Raw genomic sequence first — 26,170 nt, forward strand, 5'->3', positions numbered from 1 at the left:
CTCGAATTCGAGTGACTCGGCTGATTCGCTGCTCCTCGAGTGAGAAATTTCACTCGAAGAAATTTAGAGAGCGCGAGATTACATTGCGTAAAGGTACGTTTCCACGAGCGATCTTCCGAGAGAGATTACGAAAACATCGCCTGCCGTTCGCGCCTGCATCGTGGAAAAAGGAAAAACGTCGCGACAAAAGATGCGGTCGAGCTCACCTCCAAACGGCAGCTGAACAGCATCGGCGATAAACTCTCGACGATGACTGCGAGACGATTATTTATCGGAGTAGCATAAATTAACGAGCGCTGAGAGCGCTTGGACTTTCCCTTCACGCGTTTGCCGGCGTGTCGGCCGTAAGATATCGCCGTAATTAAATGCGTCCAACAGAAGTCGCCTCGTTATCTTGCTTATCCGTCGGCGGTGTATATCCCAAATTCAACGTGCTTCATTAGTCACCCGTGCACCCCCCTGCGAGAAACGTTAGCCGGCCGGAACGGCGGTTATGTCATGACAAGCGCTTAATCGGCTGCACGTAAAAACAATGTCCATGCGGCCCGCTGGTGTTCGGGGGAGCTCTGCTCTGAAAGCATTTGTAATAAACAGGCGGACACGGCTGGAACATCCAGAAAGAAAGTGATTTTCTAACAAGTCGAGTCATCTACATCAGAGTTTCCCAATCTTTTTTTTCTTGTATTTCGCACCCCTAAAAATTTATTAACAAACCTTCGCACCCCCTACTAAAAGAAAATGATTCGTATGTTTCATGGTAAAAATCAGTAGTTAGGGTTTTAGGGTAAGAAGTTAATTTATAATACATTTTATTATTACATAGTATTGTTTTATAGAAATTAACTATCATTTTAATATTATAAAATTATTATCCATGGTATCAAGCTTCGCACAGCGATGATGAACGATGATGACGTGATGAATATATACGTACAGATACGTAAAAAATATATAATTTTAATAACACTTTTGTTTAATTTGATGGTAAAAACGCCGGATTATTCCAGAATTCATCTTAATCATTGTTAATTACAATCACTTTTTCTCGCATCCCCAGGGGGTGCGAGCACACCCGGTTGGGAACCCCTGATCTACATTTTAGAGGATTTTATTCTTATATATGGCCTCAAAAGGATTCCTCTAGGCTTAAGGGGAAAATATTATAAACACAATATTCTTAAAGTTAAGGGGATTATACGTTACATATATAAGGCAAATCTTATTGGTTCTAATATAAATTTCCTCCTATACACAGATTGCTTAATCTTTTTTTAAGAGGATTATTATTTATTCTCACTGTATTTTATTCTTACTGATTGTACTAGTTAATTTGAAAAAAATATTATAATGTATAGCCAAAAATAATATATATGTATAGATGTACTTTTGATTCCAGTTCTACAACAAGTGAGCACGAATGAAATAATATCATCATAAAAAATAAATTTCCAGTCAGTTTTGTTATGAACTTCATAGCTACAAAGATGTTCATCATAACCGATTGTATGAAACATGGTTAAAAGAAAGAATATATTATTTAACTTCTTACGATAGATTGTAAACTGTATTCGACCAAATATGGATAAATTATCCTCGTTATATGTTAAAGCAACACACATACCTTTTTCGAAAAGCATTCCAAATATTTTGACCCATGAGCACCATGGATATTTTTTCGTTCATGTCTGGAGGTAGAGCATGACTGAGCAAAAGGAGTCGACCTTCAAATTAACATATACCTCTTTAAATAAGAGAAAAATTAATTGATATAAGAGAAAATCCTTTGGAAATGAGAGGAAAACAGTTAGAATAATATCTAATAAATGTTAGATGAATGCTTCACTTTAATCGCTTTATTGAAAGAGGAACCCTTCCTCTGTAAAAAGCCTCGCTTAGAATATGAGACTATCGGAAAAATCGCTTTGAAGTAAATAGAATACTTTTTTTGGATGAAAAAACTTCGTGGCCTCTTAATTAATTAATTAAGAATTAAAAATAATTTTCCTGTAATTATGACTCTCACGACTCCTTCGTAACGCGTCTCTCCCGTGAAAAGATTTTTCCCGGGAGATCAGAAAAGCCTCTCTTAAAGCGAACCCGCATCGTCCGAATTCCGCGATCGGCGCAAATAAGACGATAGCACCAACCCGACGCGCTATTATGAGACAAGGCGGTGTCTGAAAAAAAAAAAAAAAAAACAAACGGAGTTTCCTCAGGTTTGTCGTCGGGTCTCGATCTTACATCATTCGTTTGTTACAGAGGAGCGTCTGCACAAGGAGATCACGGACACGTGCGCCATGAAGTTCCCGGACTACGCGTTCTTGAACTCGCGTCTTCAATTTGACGAGAGCTTTTTTCGAGGTCGCTCGTCGTTCTGCGTGGAGATCAAGCCGAAGCAGGGCTACCTGCAGCAGGCGGAGCAGCAGATCCCCAGGTGTCCGTATTGTCTCATCCAGTACGCCAAGGTATACCAATCGGACCGTTCTTCAGTACCACGACGTTTCGAAAAGCGACTTTGTTAATACCAGGATGAAAAAGAAATACTACGATACGATAATAAACTGGGCTAAATTAAGACAGAGAAAGTCAATAAGTCCAGATGAGTGGAGAAATGCAGAGATACTAATGACATTAATTAAGATAGAGAAATTCAGCAAAAGGTTAAAAAGAAGACACGCCACGGCGACGAGATTAATTAAGATAAATCAAATTAAGCAAGTTGAGATAAAGAAGAAGGCACTAGGAGCCGTATATTAATTGTTGTTGTCTCAAACGAGCAGGCTGATCGGTCAATCAGTTGATAATGAAATTGAAAAGTTGACAACTCTCATAACTTGGTTAATCTTAGAAGAGATAGCTTTTGATTCAAAGCACAAATGAATAACCTATCGATATCGAGGGGAATATCATCGCTCGGGCTGCACATACTTAATATAGAATATAAAAAATGAAAAAAATAACATCAGTGAGATTTTCCCTCTCCCTTTCTAAGCATCGGGTATTGTTATTTTGTGTAGAACACTGAATCACAAAACTGACCTTCTCATTATATTAACTTAAAACGTACGGTTAAAAAATTATTTATGCAAGTAAACATGTAAATATCGGCTTGTAACAAGTTAATTAAATTCTGATTTAATTTTTTCCTTAAGTAAGCTAGTTTTCGCCTAAGCAACTTTTGACTTAACTGAGCGAATTCTCGAGGAGCCAATATAAGATAAATAAATAAATAAATAAGCCTCACGCAAAGTGTAATTTTTTTCAGCTGCGGCGGAAGAGCGTCTCAGCCCGCAGCAATTACTGTCCGTTCGATCTGTTCTCCGGAGTGGAAACGCGCATGAAGGCCGCCGTGGAGGAGCTCTTGAAGTCGCCGCAGAACAACCTGAAGATCTTCAGGGACGGTCTGGTCGTCTACGACCAAGAGTCCCAGCCGGGCGATCTCGAGGACGTGTTGAGCCAATGGTTTGGTCAGAGTGCGACGCCGTGTCGCAACATCGACGAGTTCTGCAATCTGATGTACTCCGCCCTTACGCAACCCCTCGCCCAGGAACAGCTGAAGTCGTTGTTCGCCACCACACATCCCGTTCGGCGTCTCCTCTTACCTACGAACCAAGTGCCGACGTTCTGCGCCGAGCCGAGCGCGGTCGCGAGAGCCGAGAGGTGTCTTCGTCTCGCGGGAAAGGTAGGCCACGAAAGCTGCCACGAAAATCTAACATTTGTCGGAAGAAGAGGAAAGAACGACGTGGTCGTTTGTAGTGAGACGTCGAGTGACTCTTGTCCTTCTTTCAGGTCTGTAATTTCGACAGCGACGGTTTGCCGACAGGCTCCGTGCTGGAGCGAGTCTGGAATATCCAACGATTGTCCTACACGAATACCAACTACATCCACAGCATCTACTCGAAATTTGCGCCGCTGCTGACTGACGATATGATATATTCCGATTTGACGAAGCTGCACGACTGCTACCTCTCCGCTAACGTCCCCCGACGCGTCTTATCCGACGGACACACGGTACGTAACGGAGATGGCATTGCTTGATGTTGTTGAAACTTTCCGGTGTAATTCAATGTTTGACACTGAAGTTCGAATAATACAACTTGGACACTTTGAGTCTCTGAGCTTCGTCTGAAGTATCGAAGCTCTCTCTTGCCAATGTTGAGTATTGCAACTAGTTTAAGTATAACCAGTTTAAGCGTCATTTTTAGCGTCACCCGACCTTACGGTGGAAACTTTCCACGTGGAAGAATTCGGTATCCGGACACTCCTTGGAACTTGGAGAACTCGAAAACAGTTCGAGTTCTCCAAGTTCCAAATTCACACGAGTATCCTCGAAATTTCCTTCTTCGAATATAATTCGAATTTATAATTGGAAGCTTCAGAAACTTCAGCGTCAAATATGCGTTACCTTTATTAGCCCCAGTATGCAATAGTATCGTTCTTTTTTCAATTACCTTCCTTTTGCATCTCGTCGATCGCGCATCGCGAAACCTGCACGCTTCGTTATCGTGTTCCTAATCTATTTTTATACGATGCGACACTCCAGACAGAGCGTGTTTGTCACTCTCTTTGTCTCGTTTCAGAATGCAGTCGTCCAAAAAACGCAGCCCACAAGAGGAGTATACTTCCAGAGGCTATTTAAGAGCGCCATCGAGACGAAATACGACGGCGATCTGAATGGAAATTGCGGCGCTACCTGCTCGAAACGTATCTTACCTGTTAATAGCGACAAAACGTTCGTGAACGGCGGCTTCGTATCGCAAACGGGAATTAATCCCAACTCAGATTCGCAGCAGTCATTCTATGGGAGCAACGAGAGCCCGTATCAGATGGCCGACAACGAGGGTGACCAGCGAAAGGCGAATGCATCGATCACCGCCGAGCACTTGTTGGCGTTACAAAATTACCTTTTGTTCGCCGCAGTCAGAGATTGTTCGATATTAATGACCTTCCGCGAATTGGAGCCGTAAGTACATTGCACGAAACAAGCAGCCCGCGTTTCTTCTAACAAGTTTTCTGACAAGAACAGATTCGCGATAAGATTAACACTCTCCGCGTATCCCAAGTATCAACCTTTGCGATAAACTTTGCGATTTTTCCGGCACTCCGCTACGCGCGACACACGTCGGCTCATGTCTGGCGGTAACGATCAGCTTGTGTCACAAATTCAATGAGAATCACGGGTCGTAGCCGACTGTTGATGAAATGAATCCTCTTCACTCACGTTGTTCGACTCGACTCGACTCTGCATTCGCGCGAGTGAACGGTCAATCTCGAACGTCGTGTAAAAGTATGTAGAGCGTAAAGAGTTAAGTTAACGCGAGGTAGTATCGTACAAGGTACAAGCTCCTTGATATAGTTATATTGTCCAAGACATATAACGATTGCCCAACACGAAACATTGCAATGAACGAGTTTCCCACTCGGAATATGTAATTTAGCAGAGCAGAAAAAATGCCGCGGTTCGTTACGGCGCAACCAACCTGTCGCCACTTTCGCCATACCGAATGTACTTCAGATAATTATGTATGTGTGTGTGTGTGTGTGTGTGTATGTGTATAATTTCCAATAATTGGGATTTCTTTCTCTCTGCAGGGAAAACGCATGGAGAGTACCTACGGAAAACACGATCAAGCTCTCGGAGCAGCTGTGCTTCTTGAGCAGCGTTAGAGTCTCGGACCTGGACCCGAAAAGTGTTCATTCCATCGAGAAACACCGACAACGAGACGTGGATATTTTCGATGCTGTGATTTCTTTGCTAGAAGAAGAAGAAGATATTTCCTTTAAGAATAGATAAGACCGCGCGGACGGGAAGCGACGCCGGCAATATAGATATAGTATTTAACGAAGACGAAGGATCTTCTAGACAGAAAGGAAAGGAATAAACGATAAAAGCGCAAGATTGACCGATGAAAAGTGACAACTGGCTTTGGAGCAAGCGAGAATTTTTTATTGGCGCGAACAAGAAACATTGCCGTTACGTGGACGAACACTTCGATCGACGATCGCTCGTTGCTTTCATTAGCTTATGCATTAGCATAGGCAAGGCTTTTATCGATCAATCTTGCGCTCATTGTTTGTTTAAGAGTCAGCCATTAATAATTATGGATATAAGCGTATATACGCATAATTGACGACACGCTTACCGATTACGAAGTCCGCCATGGATCCTTATGTGATCCTACTTCTTGTATTGCTCATGCGCGTTTAAAAGTGAGAATATTAATACTACCGAGATCGTCAATTAGTGTATAGTGATACAGGTTGATTTACCTTCTACCATGTACGATATGTAAGGGAAAGTCATGCGCATACAAGTCGTACAAGTTCAACGAACAAACGAATCACCTGTCCTTGAAGGCTGTAAAACTACTACTTAATTTTAACTCTTTGCAGTCGGATGCTTCGCGAGCTGAATTCGTCGAAGCAGTTTTGCCTAGGGCTGAGAAGTGATACGTTGTTTGTTATCGTTATAGATCCCTTTCTTCAATAACGATCTGCTAATATGCCAAACGAAGCTGAAGTATCATTCTCCGCAAGTAGCTTTCACTAAATCAGTCGAATTTATTGTAAGATTTTCCAACAAATTCGAAATCATTTGTCATTCTCTTCGAATCATTGTCACTCGCAACAATCTCGTTCAAGACAATGAACGTTACAAGATGTAGAAAGTGTCGTTCGAACGAAATCATAAAAATTACAAGCAGAAAGTAGAACAGAATAGACTGTCTACTATTGTGTAATACGGATTCACTGTTGCGGTTTTAACGCGCAAAAGCGTTATTGTGAAAAGAAGGTATAATCGTTTACGGCACAAATGTTATACGCACGTTTTTTCGTGATTTCTCATTACCACTCAGATTATACTTCTATTTCGTTTGATTTTTCGACGCGCGAAGCTGATAAGCTTGTAGAGTGGGAAAGAAATGTCACAGATAGTCAAGATTCAAAGTAACTCTCTAACTAATCTGAGTGCGCGTAGATCTCATAGTCACAAGACTGACTTTTAAGTGGATGCGAAGTTAGCAAGTTATTTAAATTGTGGAGCTTGCTAGCGCTTCCTCTTTAGAACGAATAAGAACGAATATGAAAGCAAATAGCTTGTATAAATAGCTTAGAACTGCAAATATACAATCGCTTATTCAAAAACTCAATTTTCATAATATATATTCCAATACGTACACCTTGCATTTCCTGCAATTAAATATCTCCACAAGATATATGATAGTGTATGTTAGTGTGTTAGTATGATAGTGTATGTACAGTTCGATGACATGATACCTAACAAGTCAAGTAAGGGCAGATTTCGCAGTATCAGCTGTAAATTTCTTTTTACAGCTTGTTAACAGAAATACAACAACAGGTTCTGCCAATAGAATATAATGACAGATTGACAAAGATTGAGTAGAGTAGACTGTTGCTCACTAATCATTTAAATATATTTAAATAGAACACACTACAGATTTATCGCTTAAATTTAATGCGATTACAGATGATTATATAGATCTATATATTATTATAGATCTGCTGCGATACTCCAGTCGAATCTGCTGCCAATCTGTTGACATACTGCTAACCTACCTATCACAGCACAACGTTGCAGCAATATTGCTGCAACTGTCTGTGGGTAGTAAACATTACATCAATACACGTATAATTTATTGTGTAAGATATGTAAGATAATTTTCCATTCGAGAATGTCAGTGCAATATAACATGTTGCACGCAACAGTTACCTCGAGAGATTATAACAATGTCCATGTAATATATTTTACTCGATGTTTACTGGGAACATTTTGCTCATTAGGTATTTATACTTAAGCGATTATCACGCGATCCGATAAAAGCGGCAACTTTTCGATACATTGCCCGAGTCGAATCGAGTATATATTGAGGGACGTTCACGTAACAATACTAGTAACCTGATCGAATTTTCGTACAAACGATTACCCTAGATACAAGGACGCGTAGCACAGTTATGAATGACGTGGATGCAAGGTGGGGTAAACGTATACTAGCATTGAGTGAATCAGGATCGGACGAAGCCCAAGTAGCACCCCCTGCAAGGGGCTGTCACTAGGTCAGTAGGATTTCGAGCATTTCTCAAGAGATCTTCAAGGCTCCTTGTCACCCGCAACAGTCCCGTTCAAGACCATGAACGTTGCACGATGTGGCAAACATGTGGTCGACGGTCGGAGTGAGAATCCAATGAAATCGCAAACGAATTAGCAAGAAGCACAGAGAAAAGAATTTTCAGGTGAAATTTTACCCGTTGACCCTCCGTAACTTTCCCAACATCCAACAGCATCACCTTTGCCTGTGCTTCTCTCTTCGTGAACAACAGACTCTCTTCTGGATGAGACAACAGACGAGAATAAGAGAGACAGAAGACGTCCTTTTTTGATCCCAGGATAAACACGTCGGGGGGCCGCCGAAGCCGTCACACCGGCCCTGAGAATGCACCATGCGCGATTGGCGGATCGGCACATTCAGGCACGGTCTGCCATATCTGCTACTTCAGCACTGGCAAAACGCGCAAGTGCACCTCCCAATCGGGTGCGCTCCGCGGCTCCGCGACGACGCGGCCTGTCAGTCGACGTTCGTTAATGGTGATGTATGTTCGTGGGCTCGCAGGGGACTGCTGATTCGTCGTCGTACGTGGTAAACTGCCCTGTCAGTGAGCTTCGCACGGGAGATGGGCACGCAAAGGCCGGAGGAATGGGCGAACGCGCTGATCACGCGCTTCGAGGACCAGGTACGCGCGATAGTACCCCGAAGAGGAGGAGGAGGAGGAGGAGGAAGCGCCGCTCGTCGAGCTCGCCCTTCTCTCCTTCCGCCTGCTGCATCTTCCTCCTTCGTCCTCGCTGCTCCACCTCCGCGTTTTGTGCGTTCCTCTCTTTTCCGCGGTTTCTGTCTCTCTCTCTCTCTCCTTACCACCCTCTTCCAGCGTGACCACTTCCTCCGCCCGACGTCACCTCTAGAACAACCCACGTTAGCCGATTTCTCATGCTTCTTCCTGAACACGTCCCGGGAACACGTCGCCGGTCCCGTCGCCTGATTCCCCCTCGATGAGAACTCCAGCCCCTCCTCGAGGGGATATCCAATTTCGAGCCGAGATCCCGTCGCGCGGGGTAGGTCGCGGCCGACCTGCCGGGCGGGTGCTGGTTTCTGGATCAACGACTGCGAGGACGATGCTCGTGTTGGAGCGCGTTGCCAAGCGGCCGGCTAACAACGCGAGCCTGTGGAACATGCCAGACTTGGAGGATGCGACGCTTGTTTTCGCGGTCCTGTCGAGTCCCTGCGAGCTCCTGCCGGAGCCAGCTTGACTTAAGTCGACCTGGACCGGGGACACGGAGTGGTGGATCGCCGGATACGCAACGGGCGATTCCACAGGAGGTGGGCTCGGCGGTGCAAGGACGAGGCGGAAGAATACAGCCATCCATCCTTGATTGTATTAATCTCGCTCGAAGGACCTCGATAGATCGCTGACCTACGCTGATTACGGTCTTTCGCACGCGGGTCGAAGCTGAGCGAGCTTCAAGTTCCGAGCTTGGCTGCAGCCCCTCGGCTCTTCTCTCGAAATTGCTCATGCAATTATGTGCACTTATTGGTAGGAAATGAGGGCTGCTCACGCGAAGGATCATCGTGCCCGACACCGCGACATTGTGTTCCTTTATTCGTTCATTCATGAAAAGACGCATTCTTGCGAGTGAGTCCTCCCTCTCCCCCGGTTCCTCCCCTGCGGTTTGACCTTCGCCCCCCTCTGCTTCCAGTCAAGCTCGCCGTGAGAGCGGCTCAATCAAGGTGTAGCAGCGAGCAGTAGCGTATTTGTTAAAGGGTGCGTTGTATCATCGATATCGGGGCGATCTTGCGTAGCTTTGCGTCTCGTCTCGATTTTGACCGACCGTACCTTGGTAAATATTCAGGAAAGCTCACATCTCGATGTTTTTTTGATATTAATGTTTGTCGCGTATATTTGATATCGATGTAAACCAAGCGGGAGATCGGATCAGTCGAGATGAAATGAAAGATTCTCTTTGTTTCTAGATATGATAAGCTTCAACTTATGCGGATAGTTCGAAGTTAATGCCACTTGCGTATCGAAAGCTCTTTTTTGTCATCGGTGAAATCCTCCGTTTTGCTGGATTGAAGAATATTGTATATTAAGAATGGGGACTTTGTAAAGATTAGCAGGCTTCTACGCAGGATTTACACTCGCCTAATCTCAAAACTTTTATTTTCTGTCTGTAGACTCATTAATTTCAGCAACGATTCAGTGGGATAGATAAATTAATAAGGGAAATATTAAAGCCATATCAAACGATTTCTTATTCACGAAGAAGTAAGAGAAAATAATTAGCGCTGGCTGAGATGAAAGAGTAAATGCATCAGAAAGAAAACATCAAAATTTTTAATTTCATTTTAATTTCTCCACCTGGCATCATTCCGGAAATCACCATCGCCAACCATCGTCCCTAAAATACATCTTGAATTACAAGGATTCGAGACGGGATGCGATTTTTTCTTTTGAATATTTACCTTTAATTTGCTCGATCGTCAGCTGACGATCGTAGTTGAAGTAATATTCCTTATTGGATTATGCGAGGAATCTGCGTTTGCGATATTTGCAAAATTGATTAGGAGACGTACGTATTCTCATTACTCGATAAATTCCAAACGATTTAAGATAAACCTCGAGATGACCGAGTTTCTTTATCTGTCACAATGACGATGGCGTTAAAAGAAAGAAACGGAGAGCTTCTCTGTTTTATATTTGTCATATCAGAGCTGGATTCAAATGAAATGAGAATAGCCCGGTCAAAAACGACTATATATAATCATATAAAATCATATACAGGGTGTCTGAGATCTTCTGGAGCTGACAAATTGTGAAGATTAATCAGATCGAACTGAGAAGAAAAGTCAAGTACCATTTTGCAAATAAGTATGTAAATTTTCAAGTTATCAATTAAAAGAGCCTCCAGAGCGGTCATTTTCAATCATTAATAACTATTGCGATTTTGCAAATGTTACATAACTTTTCTCCTCAGTTTGATCTGATTTCCAAATGATCCCTGGGACACCCTGTATATATATAAATTATATATCATTATATATAATCCTTATATAAAAATTTTGTTTCCGTATGGTTATGTATATAATTATATATATCCACATTGAAAAAAGCGCTGTTGAATGAAGAAAAGAAGAAATTCCGTCCAATCACACACACGTTTGCAGTTACTTTAATTGTTTGTACATTATTGCACTTTTTGGCCATTTACTTATATTTATGCATGGCCATGCGGAGACAAAATTAATCGTACATAAAATTCTTCTTCGCCGGGAGAATTCTCCACGCAAGGATCACATCACTCAACTTCAACTTATTAACTCATTTCTTCTTCATCGCACAAAGGACTCAAGAAGGTAACGTACGTAACCGCGAATTCGTTACGCCCTTGCCGAATTCGCAGTTTCGTTGTCACAGTGACGCTACATATGGCGCCGGTGAATGAAAATTGCACTCCTTTAATAAGCACTGCCTGCCCGTTGTTGGGCAGACACGAGTCGAAGAAAAGGGAACAAAAGCGTAATCGATTGCGCGGCACGAGCGCGTAAATTGACGTTTCTCGATGTCGAGACAATTTGTCGCCGCTGTTGCTTTCGCGCGCGCGAAAAACGCTTCAGGCTTAACGCCTCCTTTACGGCGCGGCTATTTTTATGTCCCGTGCAGCGTGATAATTACTGTACCTTCGGCTCACTGTCCTCGCAAGGACAATAAGCTCCTGGCAGGAAACAGGTCAATTCTTTCGGTCTTCAGCGATGAAGGCTGCAAAATGTGTAAACCTCTCGAAGCAACACTTGCTGCCGCAGTTAGCGTCGATTAATTGACGACATTTCACATTTATGAAATAACAAGATTGCAAGCAAGAATAAATAAATACGACACAAATGGAGCAGGTTGTGGAACGAAATCTTTCAAATATCGAGAAAAAATATTCAGAAATGTGTAAATATGAACTCTGCGGTTGTAACGCGTCTCGAATCTTGACCCTTTCGGAACCTTTTCGGCAATTATTAATGGCTGCGTTCAGTAGAACAAAATGATCAGTGAGCGCTTAGTGATTATTGTCTGTTGATTGGAGCGTTCTTTTAGATTCTTCATAGACCCAGAAGTATTTGCCAATCAGGAGCGAGAATCATTAAGCGCTCACTGATCATTTTGTTCTTCTGAACGCAGCTAATGGTTGCGTTCAGAAAACAAAGCGCTCGCTGAGCGTTTAGTAACTATTGGTCCTTACTGTGTTAGATCCTTACATTCAGACCAATAACGTTGACGAATTACTCAACCGTTGTGTAACCGTTGTGTTTTCTGAACGCAGCCATTGTCAGCCGTGAAAAGGTTATGTTTACATAATGGAGCGATCGAAGCAATAACCGGCGACGTGGAATATTGCCAGATTTGCCTATGAGGAGTGGATAATTAAATTATGTCGATACACCGAATGGAATTTATATTGACGGAATTTCCTGACGTCTTTCCATTAAATTATCGCAGACTACGTAATTTCGGTAATCGTTCAGGTAAAATGAAACGTCGTATTTTTATATCGTTTTATCGTTTCGCGAAACAATATACGCGAAGGATGGAAGCAGAAATTACACGGTATGTACATGAAATTACAACAACATAAAAACACAGTCGTTTCATCTTACCTGAGAAAATCCGAAATTCCTATTGTTACATGTATACAAAACTTTTATGTAATCGATGTTTATTCAATTGAAACAATATTTCCCGTTTAGAAACCCCTCGGAGAATTGAAGATTTCCTCAAACAAACACTCTGATACCTGAAGAGTAAAACATTTTTTACACTTAATTCTTTGCGCATTGCATCTTCACCTTCTCGTACTTCAGCTTCTCTCCCACTGGATTGTCCCTCAACGATTTGTCTCCTTCGAATGCAGCTGCCATGTCGTTCCGGTCTTCAAGGCCCGCAATCCCGCGCGAACCAGATGAGGAGCAAAGAGTGTCTGATCGAGATCTCTCAGTACCACTTCTCCTTCGTTATATCCGGCCTCGTGAAGATGCTGCAGCGCGTCAGCGAGACGGAGCACCGAGCGACGGCGCCGAGCACAGGTGTCCAACGGCTGTTCCAGAATCTGGACCGGCGAGAGTCCATCATCATCGTCCTGGACACGCTGGAGAAGTGCCTGACGAACCAGCCGAAGGACACGACGAAATTGGACGAGGCCATGAAAATGCTGCTCAAGGAGATCTACCAGTTTATAGGTGAGCATAAAAACAGGATTCGAGAGCTCTATCTGATGAAGGATTACATTGGATCCTGCGAGACACGCGTGGTACTCTCTGGAGCCTTACTTCAGATAGTACGGTGAATTCTTAAAGGTATTCCGGAAATGTTCTTCCTTCCCGAATTCGTCGTTCATTAAGAATTCATACAGGAGTACTGTAAGAATGACTCGCAAAGTTATATGCATCTTCCCCCTCCCCCTCGTCAGTGGAATTCCTGAGAACTTTGTAAAATGTTCATACAGGATTATTTCATATCAGTAGATGTATATTTTATTTTATCTGCTGCTGATCGTACTGTAAAAATCTTGCTTATGGATTGTTTGTGTTATAGAGAGTGCCCTAAAAGTCCCGGAATGGCCAAGTATCTCGAAAATAAAGCATTTTAGAGAAAAATATTTCATACAAAAGTTGTAGAATTTCAAGTGAAGAAGCAATAATGACCTTGAATCGTGTTGTCAAGATCATGTAAAGATCACTCTGAAATTTTTAAATGGAAACCCCCATTTTTTATTATATCACTTTTTTCATTAATTTAAACAACTTTTGTCTGAAATATATTTTTATTTGCTTAATATTTTTTGAGATATTTAAGGAAAACTTGGTAACTTTTTCAATATTCAGCTTATCTCGATGATTATTATCTCCGTGATTATTTGTCGGAAGAAAAAGTGGTACTAGACTTTTTTGCACTGTTTGGTCTCAAGAATGCCGTTGCAATAGTGCCTTAACTTTTGTGTTAACTTGGTGATTTTGAAATTACCAAAGGTCATCAAGTTACTTGAAATTCTACAACTTTTGTGTGAAACATTTTTCTCTAAAATTTCGTTATTTATTTTCGAGATATCTGGCTGTTCCGCGACCTTCGGGACACTCTGTGTATATTTTGGGAGGACCCGAACGTTGCAGTTAATTATGTATACATAGATTTTGCCTTTATATGACTATAAACCCATACAGCACATAGAGTTGAAGAAACATTGCTGCAACGTTGGAACAATGGCCGCGTTCAGCAAAAAAAAGCTGCTTACTAAGCGCTTAGTAATTATCGCTTCTGATTGGTTCATTCCTCTGGATTTGTTAAAGATCTAAAACAATACTCCAATCATAGATAATAATCACTAAGCGCTTGGTAAGCAGCTTTTTCTGCTGAACACGGCCAATGTTGCAACGTTGCAGCAATATTGCTGCAACTTCTGTGCTGTATGGGACATACATAATTACATATGTTTACATAGAAAAAATATAATAAAGTAATTGCTTATGTTTACGACAGCTCGTAGATGTAGATGCCCAATTAAATGAAACCATTTCGTCTTGCGTTAATTCAACAACGTCTTTTTTCAGTACGGGCGTACATAACTTCGTATGATTATATACGAGATTATATACTCGTACGTGACGATATTAGAGACAAAATTCACGCGTAAATCGTAGATAATAATATATAATTTATACGTAATTATATATGATTTTATATAATTATATATAATCTCTTTTAATCCTACGGGCAAAGAGTGAGGTCGGAAATGTACACGACTACCGAAAGGTCGCACATGAGGGTCAAATGAAGGGGTTTGAGTTCCTGCAAACACGAGCGATTCTCTGAATTTCTTGCAGGCATATCGCACGACAGCCCGCAAACGAAGATGATAAGAGAGCTGGCGAGCAAGGTGCTGTTCGCCCTGAGCCTGAATTTCTTCAACGCGGTCTTCAACCGGATATCGGCTCGGCTGCAGGAGCTGGCCAACAGCGGGGACGAGAATCCGGACTGCAGCGACATCGAAATAATACAGCACATTAATGTTGACGTTTACAGACTGACCAGGCTGTTGAATGGTAGGCGGTGGATATTAAGTGTGACGCGATTACTGCACTAATTAACGTACCATTGCTCACGCGTGCGCTCGCTGTGTGTCGCTCCGCAGAAACGATACAGAAAGTCCAGTCGCCGAAGAAATCGGTGCACCTGTTGCTCATGTCTTTTCTGGAGAAAGCGATCTGGAACTGGATGGACACCTATCCGAACGAGTTCGCCGAGGTGCAGAAGCAGCCGAACGAAGATCTCGGCAAAGCGTGCGAGGAACTGTTCCACGTGCTCGATGCGTTCGTCGACAAGAAGAGCCGCGCCGCGATAGTGGTGTGGCCGTTGCAGATCATGCTGCTAGTGCTGTCGCCCAAGGTACTGGAGGAGATCGTGAGGCCCGACAAGGCCGTGCCCGGCTCGCCGCGGCACATCAAGAAGAGGCACTTCATCGAGAACGTGAAACGCGGCCTGGGGTATGGCAGCTCCTCCAGCCGGCAGCTGACCGAGGCCGCGGCGGTCACATGTGTCAAGCTGACGAAAGCGGCCACGTACATCAGCGACCAGCACGGCAACAACATCGTCTTGACTCTGGTGCAGCAGCTGATGGCCAACCTGATGTCGCTGCTTTTCAACACCTCCAAGCCGTTCTCCCGCGGGCAGAACCACACCGCGCAGGACGTAGACTTGATAATCGACTGCTTTATTAGCTGCTTCCGCATCAATCCGCACAACAGCGAAGTCTTAAAGGTCTGCCTGAACGTTAACTACCCGTCGACGTACCAGTTCGTCCTAGTCAGCTCGTTGTACAAGCAAGTGCCGAATGTTCTTTCGTTCTCAACGGTCGCGCCCAAGCGCCGCGCCGGCGATATTTTTCACCGGTGCCCTCGCTCACGCTTTTCAGGATCATCACGCAGCCGAGACTGTCGTGGTGGCCGCAGATCGATCTTCTCTACCCGCACAGCACGAAGTTCCGGAACATGTTCACCGACACGCTCAACAAGGTCACGCAGAACTACATATGGTACGCGCCGTTGCGCATGATCCACAGCTTGAATTTGCTTAAGAGCAAGGAGGACGTAGCCAACTCCAAGAACGTGCTGCTGGGAATGGTGCGGCTCATCCACGCAGACCCCATGCTGATGTTGCACGTATGTTGCCACTCTACACGTAGCCATAGGGTGATTTCCAGGGTCGGAAATTGCTTGTAACTTGTTGCGTTACCGTTTACCAGTTACTTTCTCCCGCTGACAACTGGAGATGTGCGAATCAAGAATTTTTATGTCGAATCGAATCGAATCGAATCTCATTTTTTTAATTCGAATTCGAATCGAATCGGATCTATGAAATTTCATTCGAATTCGAATCGAATCGAATCATTAAAAAATTTAACATGACTATTAAACATGCACATAATGATGGAAGGTTTTAATATGAAAGGGGATATTGATATTGTAATATCATCTTAAAGTGAAATATATATTTAAATATTTAAAGTAATTTATAATTAAGTTATTAATTATAAGCTAAGTTAATTACAAGTTAAGGGTTCAAACATACAGGCCCAGATGTCTCGTTTTGTACTTGATGCATGCAAATGTAATGCACGCTAATATATTTGATTCGTAATTGAATCTTCGATTCGAAATTTTCGAATTATTCGGATTCGAATCATAGGGATTCAGATTCGAATCGAATCGAATTACATTAGATTCGATTAGATTCGATTCGAATTCGAATAGTTCGCACATCTCTACTGACAACTTAGTACCTTGGTGTTTTCCTTTCTTCGTTAATAACGATGAAGCAATTGTTTTTTTCTTGGTTATGATGACTAGTACGATTTTTGCTTTTATCATTGACTTTCACTTTATTCCATGGTTACTAGCGGAATACATAGAATGAGCACACAGTCAGACGCAAAAAGAGGAACGTTAATAGCGACGACTGATCAGGAATTGTGTGTGTGTGTGTGTGTAAATTACATAAATTAAATTATGCAATTTAATGTAATTTGCGCGAATCGTTGATTTGATGAGGGTAACGAGTAACGATGTAACGCGTTTGTTCTTACCCATTGGATTATCTTCGAAACGTAACTTTTCCAACCCTGGGCAATCCCGAGAAAGAGGCATGCCAGCAGCAAGATCTCGATGGGAATTGTGCGAGACACGATAACTTGCTACTTGCCTGATTTACTTTGGATGGGATGTGTAGGGTTTATGAGACGTTTGGCAGCTGTATTAATTCGCCGCTTTGCAGAATTCCGGCCAAATTCAAGGCCAAAATATGCAAAACTCCACTTTAGAGCTGATCAATGGACTGGTCTTACTAATCCATCAGACCTCGATGCCAGATATCGCCGATGAGGCAATGGAGGCTCTGTTAGTGTTACATCACCCGAATATAATCAAAGCGTGGAATCCTGAAGCACCGATGAACACTTATTGGGATGTGAGCTCGCAGGTTCTGTTCTCGATTTCTCAGAAGTTAATTCAACATCAGATCTTTAACTATACAGCCATACTCAAGTGGCTGCATGAGATATTGATCCGCAGGAACGCCTTTCTCTCTCAGAATAAGGATAATGCGAATGTGGGCAGCGAAATTGCGATTTGCAAACAAGCGCACATTAAACTCGAGGTATATGTCCGACGAATGAAGCATCTCTGTCGATTGTTATAGAATCATAAATGATGAAAATTAATTTGTAACATAATTTATACATATATATGGGATCCACGTCAATCGGATCACCTCCTTGTCCAAAATTTGGTGTAACGCATAAGGACGTGTGATGGCTTAAAAAATTTGTCTATACGTTAAAATACTTTTAAAAGCCATGTGGCCCGTTTGAAAAATCAAGATGGCTGCACCAATATGGCGCTTGAAAATGCGAAAAACCGCATGAATTTCCAGATATCTCTACGTTATTAGGTGAATAATCCACGAATCAGCCTCGAATCGACACTCTGGTGGTACTCGATGACGCTGATCACGAAAATGAAGTCAGATTGTCGAAATTCAATATGGCAGATCCAATATGGCATCTGACAGTCCGGAAAACCGTATAAATTCCTAGATATTCCTACAGGATGATGAAGAGGAGGATGATGAGAAGAATGATGAAGACAATGAGGATTGAGATGAAGAGAATAGTGAGGATTCGGATAATGGAAGATGATGAGGGCGATGAAGATGAGGATGACGAGGAGGAGGATAATGAAGGCGATGATTACTGGAAGGGCGATGACGATGACGATGATGATGATATAAATGGATATCAGAAAGTGGAGATGAAGAATGGGAGGATGGTGAGAATGATGAGGATGCAAATGAGAATGAGAATGAGGATAACGATGAGGAGGATGTGAATGAGGGTAACGATAAGGAGAATGAAGAGATCAAGGATGATGATGAGTAGAAAGTTAATGATGAGGATGATATTAACGAATACTATGTATGTTGATAAATACTATGCTCGAACAGAATCACACCACGTATGGAACTGAAGACCACTGTTGAGAGATTAAATACAGTATTTCGTGGAGCCACCGATTAAAAACGCTCACCAACTATCTTGAAAAGACTGTTGATCGAACGACCACAATCGGCCTGAGAGCAATCAATGAAGATGCTTATCAACTATCCTGAAAAGGATTATTGATGAAGCGACCATAGTTATTCTGAAAGCAACCGATAAAAATACTTAACAACTATTATGAAAAGGTGTCTACGTATAGATCCTCAGGGATAGTTGGGTTCAGACCTTGCCTGCCTGTGATGTAGATCCTCAGGGGTTGATAGATTAAGGCATTGCCTGTCTGTAATGTGGATCTCTGGGTTATCAAGGATCTCCAAGAAGATCGGTTCAAGGCTGATTCGTTCTGATGAGGAATATCTAGAAATTTATACGGTTTTCCGGACTTTCAGGTGCCATATTGGGTCTGCCATATTGAATTACGAGAATCTGACTTCAGTTTCGCGATCAGTGTCATCGAGTACTCCCAGAGTGATGATTCGAGGCTGATTCGTTGATTACGCAGCTAATGACTTAGAAATATCTAGGAATTTAGGCAACTTCCCGTATTCTTAGACGCCATATTGGATCTGCCATATCGAATTTCGGAGATCTGACTCCAGATTCGTGATCAGCGGTATCGAATACTCATAGAGTGTCGATTCGAGGCTGATTCGTTGATTACTCAGCTAATAACGTGGAGGTATCTGGAAATTCATGCGGTTTTTCGCATTTTCAAGCGCCATATTGGTGCAGCCATCTTGATTTTTTAAACGGGCCACATGGCTTTTAAAAGTATTTTAACGTATAGACAAATTTTTTGAACCATCACACGTCCTTATGCGTTACACCAAATTTTGGACAGAGAGATGATCAGGTTGACGCGTATCGTCCCATATATATAATTTAAATTAAAATTATTAAAAAATTATGTGTGTAACTACGTGTGATAATCAGATATACATAATTATTAATGCGTAAATTGAAAAGATATACGTATATAAATTATATTTAATATATATATTTATATAGGGTGTCCGAGATCTTTTGGAAACGAAAAATTGTGAAGATTAATTAGATTAAACTGAAAAGAAAAGTTATGTATCATTTTGCAAAATCGCAATAGTTATTAATGATTGAAAATGACCACATCTAGAAACTCTTTTAATTGATAATTTGAAAATTTAGCGATATATATGGGTATATTGAACTTTGAATTCTGAATCTTGAGCCTGTTGCTAGGTTAGCCGTCATATAATTGTAGATTAGATCATTCTGGACGAAAAAGTTCTTCACCATTTTGCAAATAAATACGTAAATTTTCAAGTTATCAGTTAAAATGATGCGGTCAATTTCAACTATTATTTATTAGATGTGGTCATTTTTACCATTAATTTCATTTAACCATTAATAACTTAACAACTATTGCGATTTTTGCAAAATGGCATTTGACTTTTCTTTTCAATTTGATCTGATTAACCTCCAGAATTTTCCCTTTCCAAAAGATCCCGGACACTCTGTATACAATTATGTAGTTATTTATATATCTAATTATTGTGTGACTAATAATTACAATTAATAATTATATAACTGTACTGAATGCACAGGTCGTTTTCTTGATGTACTTATGGAGCACAGACACAGAGGCTATTTTAATATCCATGTCTTGCTTCGCGTTGTTATGCGAGGAAGCTGATATTCGTTGCGGCAGCGACGAGGTGGCAGTGACTTGTCTCCTTCCGAATTATCATTTGTACTTAGAGTTAGCGCAAGCTTCGAACACGTTGAGCACTGGTGAGTTTGATTTTTCTGAATTTCCTCACTCCCTCGAGATTTGACCAGTGCCAAGCCTGTTTTGTATACCGAGGCGAAAGATATTCCGTCGAATTTCAAGATTCACTTACAAATGCAAAGATCGATGCTACTATTTTGATTATCAAAACTCTTATTCGGCTGTAGTATAGTATTAAAGACCTTGTTACTGTAACAGCCCGTAAGGAGAGTAAGCAACCTAATACTAATACTAATACTACTACTAATACCACCACCACCACCACCACCACTACCACCACTACTACTACTGCTGCTAGTTCCACTACTACTAATACTAATGCTAATCAGAAGGAGAGCGAGGAAAATAAGCTATATACAGCTGTTACTAAAGGTAAGAACCTGTCTTCAGTCACCTCTGGTCCCTCATCGTGGAATTCTGATTTGATGACGTCAGAAGCGAGAAAATACATGCCGAAAGTGCTTGCAAGATACGCTGAAAAAGAGATGTATCTGTAAAAAAATACTTACACTTTCCTTTTGCTCTAACAAACATTAAATTAACATTAAAACTGTTAAATTGATGTGACATGCAACCTACCTTTCTCATCTCATAATAAAAGAAAAGTGTTTGGATTATCTACAAGACCTGCTCCATTGATCGTGTAATGTTGTAAACGTATCCCTTTCATTTCAACGTATCTTGCAAGAATTTTTAGATTGTATTTCCTCGCCTCCGAACCTCTGGATGAATCAGCATGGCCACGACGAGGAAGCAGCGAGTTTTCTGTGATATTTCTGCGGGAAGAAAATCCTTGCGTAGCGACGGTACAGTTCAATATCTATATTTCAGGCCAAGGCCCGTTGCAAAAGAAGATATTTTCCTTACTGAGGAAGATAGACCATTGCGTGAATGGTGTATACCCCGTACGTATATCGTCTCTTTGTACGCACGCTTTACGTCTAACCGACAGGAATGAAGAAAGTCTTTTCTGTCGATGCTCAGGCTTGGGAGGAGACCGTGATAAAGTGGGAGGTCACCTCGCGACAATTGTGCAATTACCCCAAGACCAAAACGGAAGACGGTCAAGCGGACTATCGCAGCATCGCGAAACGCAGAGCGGCGCATCAGAACTCGGAACACGAGCTGGAGGACCAGCTGAGCGAGTGGGGCAACATGACAGGGTTCTTGTGCGCTCTAGGCGGTGTGTGCCTGCAGCGACCCTCGTCGAACACACCGCCCTTCAGTATGTCGTTCTCTAATCCCGAGCCGAAGAAGAACTCGACGAAACAGCAAGAGTTCGGCTCGACGTCCGGCTTGACGAACCCTAACCAGGAAGTGCAGTATTACCCGGTGACGCAGTTTGTGCTGAACTTGCTGCAGCTGCTGATCTGCAACAACGAGAAGGTCGGCACGACGATACAGAAGCATGTGAAGGAGACGATCGCGCACGAGCTGAGCCCCGCCTTGTACCCGATATTGTTCGACCAAATCAAGAGCATCGTCGAGAAGTTCTTCGATCAGCAAGGACCGGTGATACTGCAGGACCTGAACACGCAGTTCATTGAGAACACCATCTTCATAATCGTAACTATCTTGGAGTCTAAAACGGATCAGTATTCCGAGTACCTCGGCATGACCAACATCGAGAGCATGACATTGGTGATCGTTAGATACGTCAGGCACTTGGACATGTCGGTGAATTCGATCTCCATTAAGACGAAAATGTGCAAGCTCGTGGGGTTGATGATGAAGAGGCGCGACGACCTGGCGTTTAGGCAAGAACTGAGGTTTCGGAACAAGCTGGCCGAGTATCTGACCGAGTGGGTGTTGTGCGCGAATCACATCACTCAAACAACCAGCGGCGACACAACTCAGGCCAGGTAACGACGAACATGCCTCGTTTTGAATGAAAGCTTGCAAGGTTCTTTGATTAAAGTCAAATAATACGGCAGTGGAGGAGACGGCAAGAGTGGCTGACGTTCGCATTGATTTTGAAATCATGCGTTCGTCTTCAGCTGAAATTACAGATTGCGGAGGGTCGAACGTCAATTACCTGCAATTACTTTACCTGCGTATGCGGTATATTTTAATAAAACGAACGCAGACGAGACCCCTTACTGTTCCTTTACTATTGAATAACTTGAACATGCTTTCCGAGTGCACGAGATAATCACGAATTTCACTCGTTGAGTTTCAAGCCTTTGGTCTGTTCTCAAATCCGCCGCTTTGATTGTTCGCAGAGTGCTGAATCAAGCTTGCATGGAGGCAGTGGCCGCGTTGTTGCAAGGACTCCCCCTTCAGCCCGAGGAGACTGATCGACGTGACGTGATGGAGGTGAAGTCCGAACTGTTCTTGAAGTACTTCACGCTCTTCATGAATCTGATGAACGACTGCAGGGAATCGTCGGAGGAGGGGAACGAGGTGTCCCCGCAGACGCCCGCTTTGCTGAACAAACAGATGGCTACTTTGCGCGACACCACCATCCAAGCCATGAGCAATCTTCTCAGCGCGAATATAGACAGTGGCCTGCAGCACTCGATAAGTACGCGAGAATATGAGGTATTTCTCGGGAATGGTATTCATTTGCGCATTTCAATGTATTTTTATTCTTTCGAAAACCCCGCCTTTGAGTCGGGTAGAGGACAAAGTTTCGACACTTTCGCATGGATGAACATTAGAGCGCATCTAGTATGGGAAGATTCTCCACTAAGAATGGTGAAAAGAAAAGAAGAAAATTTTTCCACTGGATACGAGTGTGTTGTGAAACCCGTTGAATAAATGAAGTTAAGTGAAAGATCGCAGGATTCTTTCATCAAAATGATCAAATGACACAATAGTGTAGGACGATAAGAGCTAAAGTCGCAAGTCTCCTTCGCATTGGTTACTCTAGATGTAGGTAGCAAACTAACTGGCTGTCGGGACGTATAAGAGTGGCAAATCTTCTTCCACTGATTATACAGGCAACATCTTCATTTCCTATTTTTGTTGTCCGCTTCATTCGAAGAACTTCTTTCCACGAATGGTTCATCTATTCATGGGACATCTATTCATGTTCTGTGTTCGATTTCTGTTTACAGGCTTAGGCTATAATCCGGACCTCCAAACAAGAGCAGCGTTCATGGAAGTGCTGACTAAGATCTTGCAACAAGGAACGCAGTTTGACACGCTTGCCGAGACTGTGCTAGCGGATAGATTTGAGCAATTAGTTCAGCTGGTTACCATGATCAGCGACAAAGGCGAATTGCCTATCGCAATGGCCTTGGCTAACGTCGTGGCGACGGGTCAAATGGATGAGCTGGCGCGCGTTTTCGTCACGCTGTTCGATGCGAAGCACTTGCTGTCGTCCATGCTGTGGAATATGTTTTACCGCGAAGTCGAGCTGACCGACTGCATACAGACTCTCTTTCGCGGCAACACCTTGGCATGCAAGATCATGGCCTTCTGCTTCAAGATTTATGGTTCTTCCTACTTGCAAAACTTGCTCGAGCCTCTCATTACGCCCTGGATGAACGATTCTACAATTAGCTTCGAAATAGACGACGCGAGGATCAGTTCGAATGAGAACATCCAGCAAAACGGCCGTAACTTGATCGCCTTGACGCAAAATGTCTTCGACGGTATAGTGTCGTCGGCTGATAGGTGAGTCGTTGTCTGTCCGTTTTCACTCTACATCATACACGAAGTCGTTTAACGTCAGAGCAACGTCAGTCCTGTAAGAACTGAGCGCTGAATCAATGCGCGCGTAGAATAAACGGGGAAAACAACAATATAGTCTTCAGTCTCAACTTCAGTAACTTTTAAACCAATATTTTCTCAGAATTTATAGAAGTGACTGTGAAGCGATTAGAGGACTTGACGTGTACATTGTAGAAGAAAAGAAAACTAAGTATAGACGTCTCGATTCTGTGCTTTGGATCATTTGCAGCATTACATAAACGCGTTTTCATCTGTTCCAGTAATCCATTGATCCAGAATTTGGCTTTTATCTTTAGATCTAATCTTGATTGACAGAAGTTCTAAATTAAGTATCAATATCTGACGCACAATGCATGCAAACGCACAATTGAATATTCATTTATCAAATATATCTTTTTTGGAAGGTGCGAAGATATTGGGGGAAGAAGCGAAACCGAGAAAGAATCATAATGTTGTTTACCTTTTAATTCCAGGTTTCCTCCGCAGCTACGTACGATGTGTCACTGCTTGTATCAAGTGCTGAGCCAAAGGTTCCCGCAACATCCGCAGAACAACATCGTGGCCGTGGGAACAACGATATTCCTGCGCTTTATCAATCCCGCCATAGTCGCTCCTCAAGAGATGGGTATTGTGTGCAAAGCAGTGCCCTCTTCGATGCAACGAGGTCTCACGCTCATGTCGAAGATACTGCAAAACATCGCCAACCACGTGGAGTTCAGCAAGGAGCAACATATGCTTCCCTTCAACGACTTCCTGCGAGCGCACTTCGAGACCGGCCAACGATTCGTCATACAGATCACGTCCAACTGCGAAACTCCCGGTCAAACTCATCATCCGATGTCGTTTGTCTCGGACGCTAACGTCCTGGCCTTGCACAGGTTGCTGTGGAATCATCAAGAGAGAATGGGCAACTATCTCAGCAGCATCCGAGACCACAAAGCCGTGGGGAGGAGACCTTTCGATAAATTGGCCACGTTGCTGGCGTATCTCGGCCCGCCTGAACATAAACCTGTGGACTCTTGGTGAGTCGTTGAAGTATAGAGAATGGCCTACATGAAGTTCAACAACTACACTATCCGAATATTTCAAGAGAATTTTGCTCGATACATATACACGAAGTGAACATCCCAATTAATAACCATGTGGCACCCTGAAATTAAATTAATAAATTAAATTAATAATATGCGCGTTGAGCTAAAAGTGTGCAAAATGGATCTTGTTGGAAAGCTCGAACACACTTGAGGCTTCAATCTATTTCTCCATCTATTTCATGACAAGATTTCAATTGATTTATAATATTGGATGAGTGCAAAATTTTTTTAGGGGTTTCTCAAAGATGTGGTTGATCCAATTTTATGACAGCATTTAGAAATATGTTAGTTAGATCAATAGTGACGTCGTGTCGTCATGTCCATTAAGTGTCTACTCATTTGAAATTTTAAAATTATCCTCGCTCTACGTTTCAAGGTAGGATGAACGAGGATAAGTTTTGAGGCAGATTTCAGGTTCGTGGGATCTTTATGAAATTCGACACCAGCGCGAGTTGATCTCTCCTGAAAAGTAGATCGTGTAGTTTTCAGGATATTAAGTTATCAAGCCTTATATACACAGGCCACCCTTGATTTTCGCCTTGATCGATATTATCGTGTAACAAAGTTCCGTCCAACTAGTCTGAGCCGCGAACTAATTACACACATTTTGATTCCCTTTCAGTTCGCTCTTTTCGTCCTCTTACGTCCGTACGATGGTGCGGCGGCAGCAGATAAGCAGCGACATGTCGTCAACATGCTTCGAAGAGATCATGATGAAGCTGAATGTGCACGAGACGGAAGACTTTAAGAGCATTCAGAACACGAATATCTTTTACCAAGCAGGCACCAGCAAGAAGGATTATCCGGTATTTTACTACATTGCACGACGTCACAAGTATGTGAAATTGTTTTATTATAGCTTTAGTGGAAGATAAGCAACATGTTGGCCAGCAGATTTAGTCAGGGAAGCGAACATGAATCTTCTCCTCTAGAGTGAACTCGTGAAAAGTGAACATCTCTCGATGCTTT

At 42.5% G+C, this 26,170-nt stretch overlaps 2 protein-coding genes across 7 annotated transcripts in view; both read left to right on the forward strand.

Moving 5' to 3' along the window:
* Ipk1 (Inositol phosphate kinase 1) overlaps positions 1 to 7,146 on the forward strand; it is a 185,428-nt gene extending 178,282 nt beyond the window's left edge. For all 3 annotated transcript variants that reach the window (XM_019845350.2, XM_025305652.1, XM_025305651.1), the window contains 5 exons: positions 2,260 to 2,465; positions 3,266 to 3,682; positions 3,790 to 4,011; positions 4,581 to 4,963; positions 5,593 to 7,146. In XM_019845350.2, coding sequence (XP_019700909.1) covers positions 2,260 to 2,465; positions 3,266 to 3,682; positions 3,790 to 4,011; positions 4,581 to 4,963; positions 5,593 to 5,794 — 1,430 coding nt within the window. In that variant the 3' untranslated portion in view covers positions 5,795 to 7,146. The remainder of the gene's footprint in view (positions 1 to 2,259; positions 2,466 to 3,265; positions 3,683 to 3,789; positions 4,012 to 4,580; positions 4,964 to 5,592) is intronic.
* A 1,293-nt stretch (positions 7,147 to 8,439) lies between these two features.
* Positions 8,440 to 26,170, forward strand: part of Nf1 (neurofibromin 1) — a 29,547-nt gene continuing 11,816 nt past the window's right edge. For 3 of the 4 annotated variants that reach the window (XM_025305644.1, XM_025305645.1, XM_025305646.1), the window contains exons 1-14: positions 8,440 to 8,751; positions 12,971 to 13,295; positions 14,937 to 15,155; positions 15,245 to 15,932; positions 16,025 to 16,271; positions 17,383 to 17,763; positions 20,248 to 20,434; positions 20,631 to 20,804; positions 21,264 to 21,337; positions 21,417 to 22,294; positions 22,655 to 22,956; positions 23,492 to 24,053; positions 24,584 to 25,132; positions 25,824 to 26,036. In XM_025305644.1, coding sequence (XP_025161429.1) covers positions 8,692 to 8,751; positions 12,971 to 13,295; positions 14,937 to 15,155; positions 15,245 to 15,932; positions 16,025 to 16,271; positions 17,383 to 17,763; positions 20,248 to 20,434; positions 20,631 to 20,804; positions 21,264 to 21,337; positions 21,417 to 22,294; positions 22,655 to 22,956; positions 23,492 to 24,053; positions 24,584 to 25,132; positions 25,824 to 26,036 — 4,859 coding nt within the window. In that variant the 5' untranslated portion in view covers positions 8,440 to 8,691. Of the gene's footprint in view, positions 8,752 to 12,970; positions 13,296 to 14,936; positions 15,156 to 15,244; positions 15,933 to 16,024; positions 16,272 to 17,382; positions 17,764 to 20,247; positions 20,435 to 20,630; positions 20,805 to 21,263; positions 21,338 to 21,416; positions 22,295 to 22,654; positions 22,957 to 23,491; positions 24,054 to 24,583; positions 25,133 to 25,823; positions 26,037 to 26,170 lie in introns of those variants that run through there. The other variant, XM_025305647.1, reaches the window with a different exon arrangement.

This window comes from Harpegnathos saltator, unplaced genomic scaffold (genome assembly GCF_003227715.2).
Source record: "Harpegnathos saltator strain DR-91 unplaced genomic scaffold, Hsal_v8.6 scaffold708, whole genome shotgun sequence".
Lineage (NCBI taxonomy): Eukaryota > Metazoa > Arthropoda > Insecta > Hymenoptera > Formicidae > Harpegnathos > Harpegnathos saltator.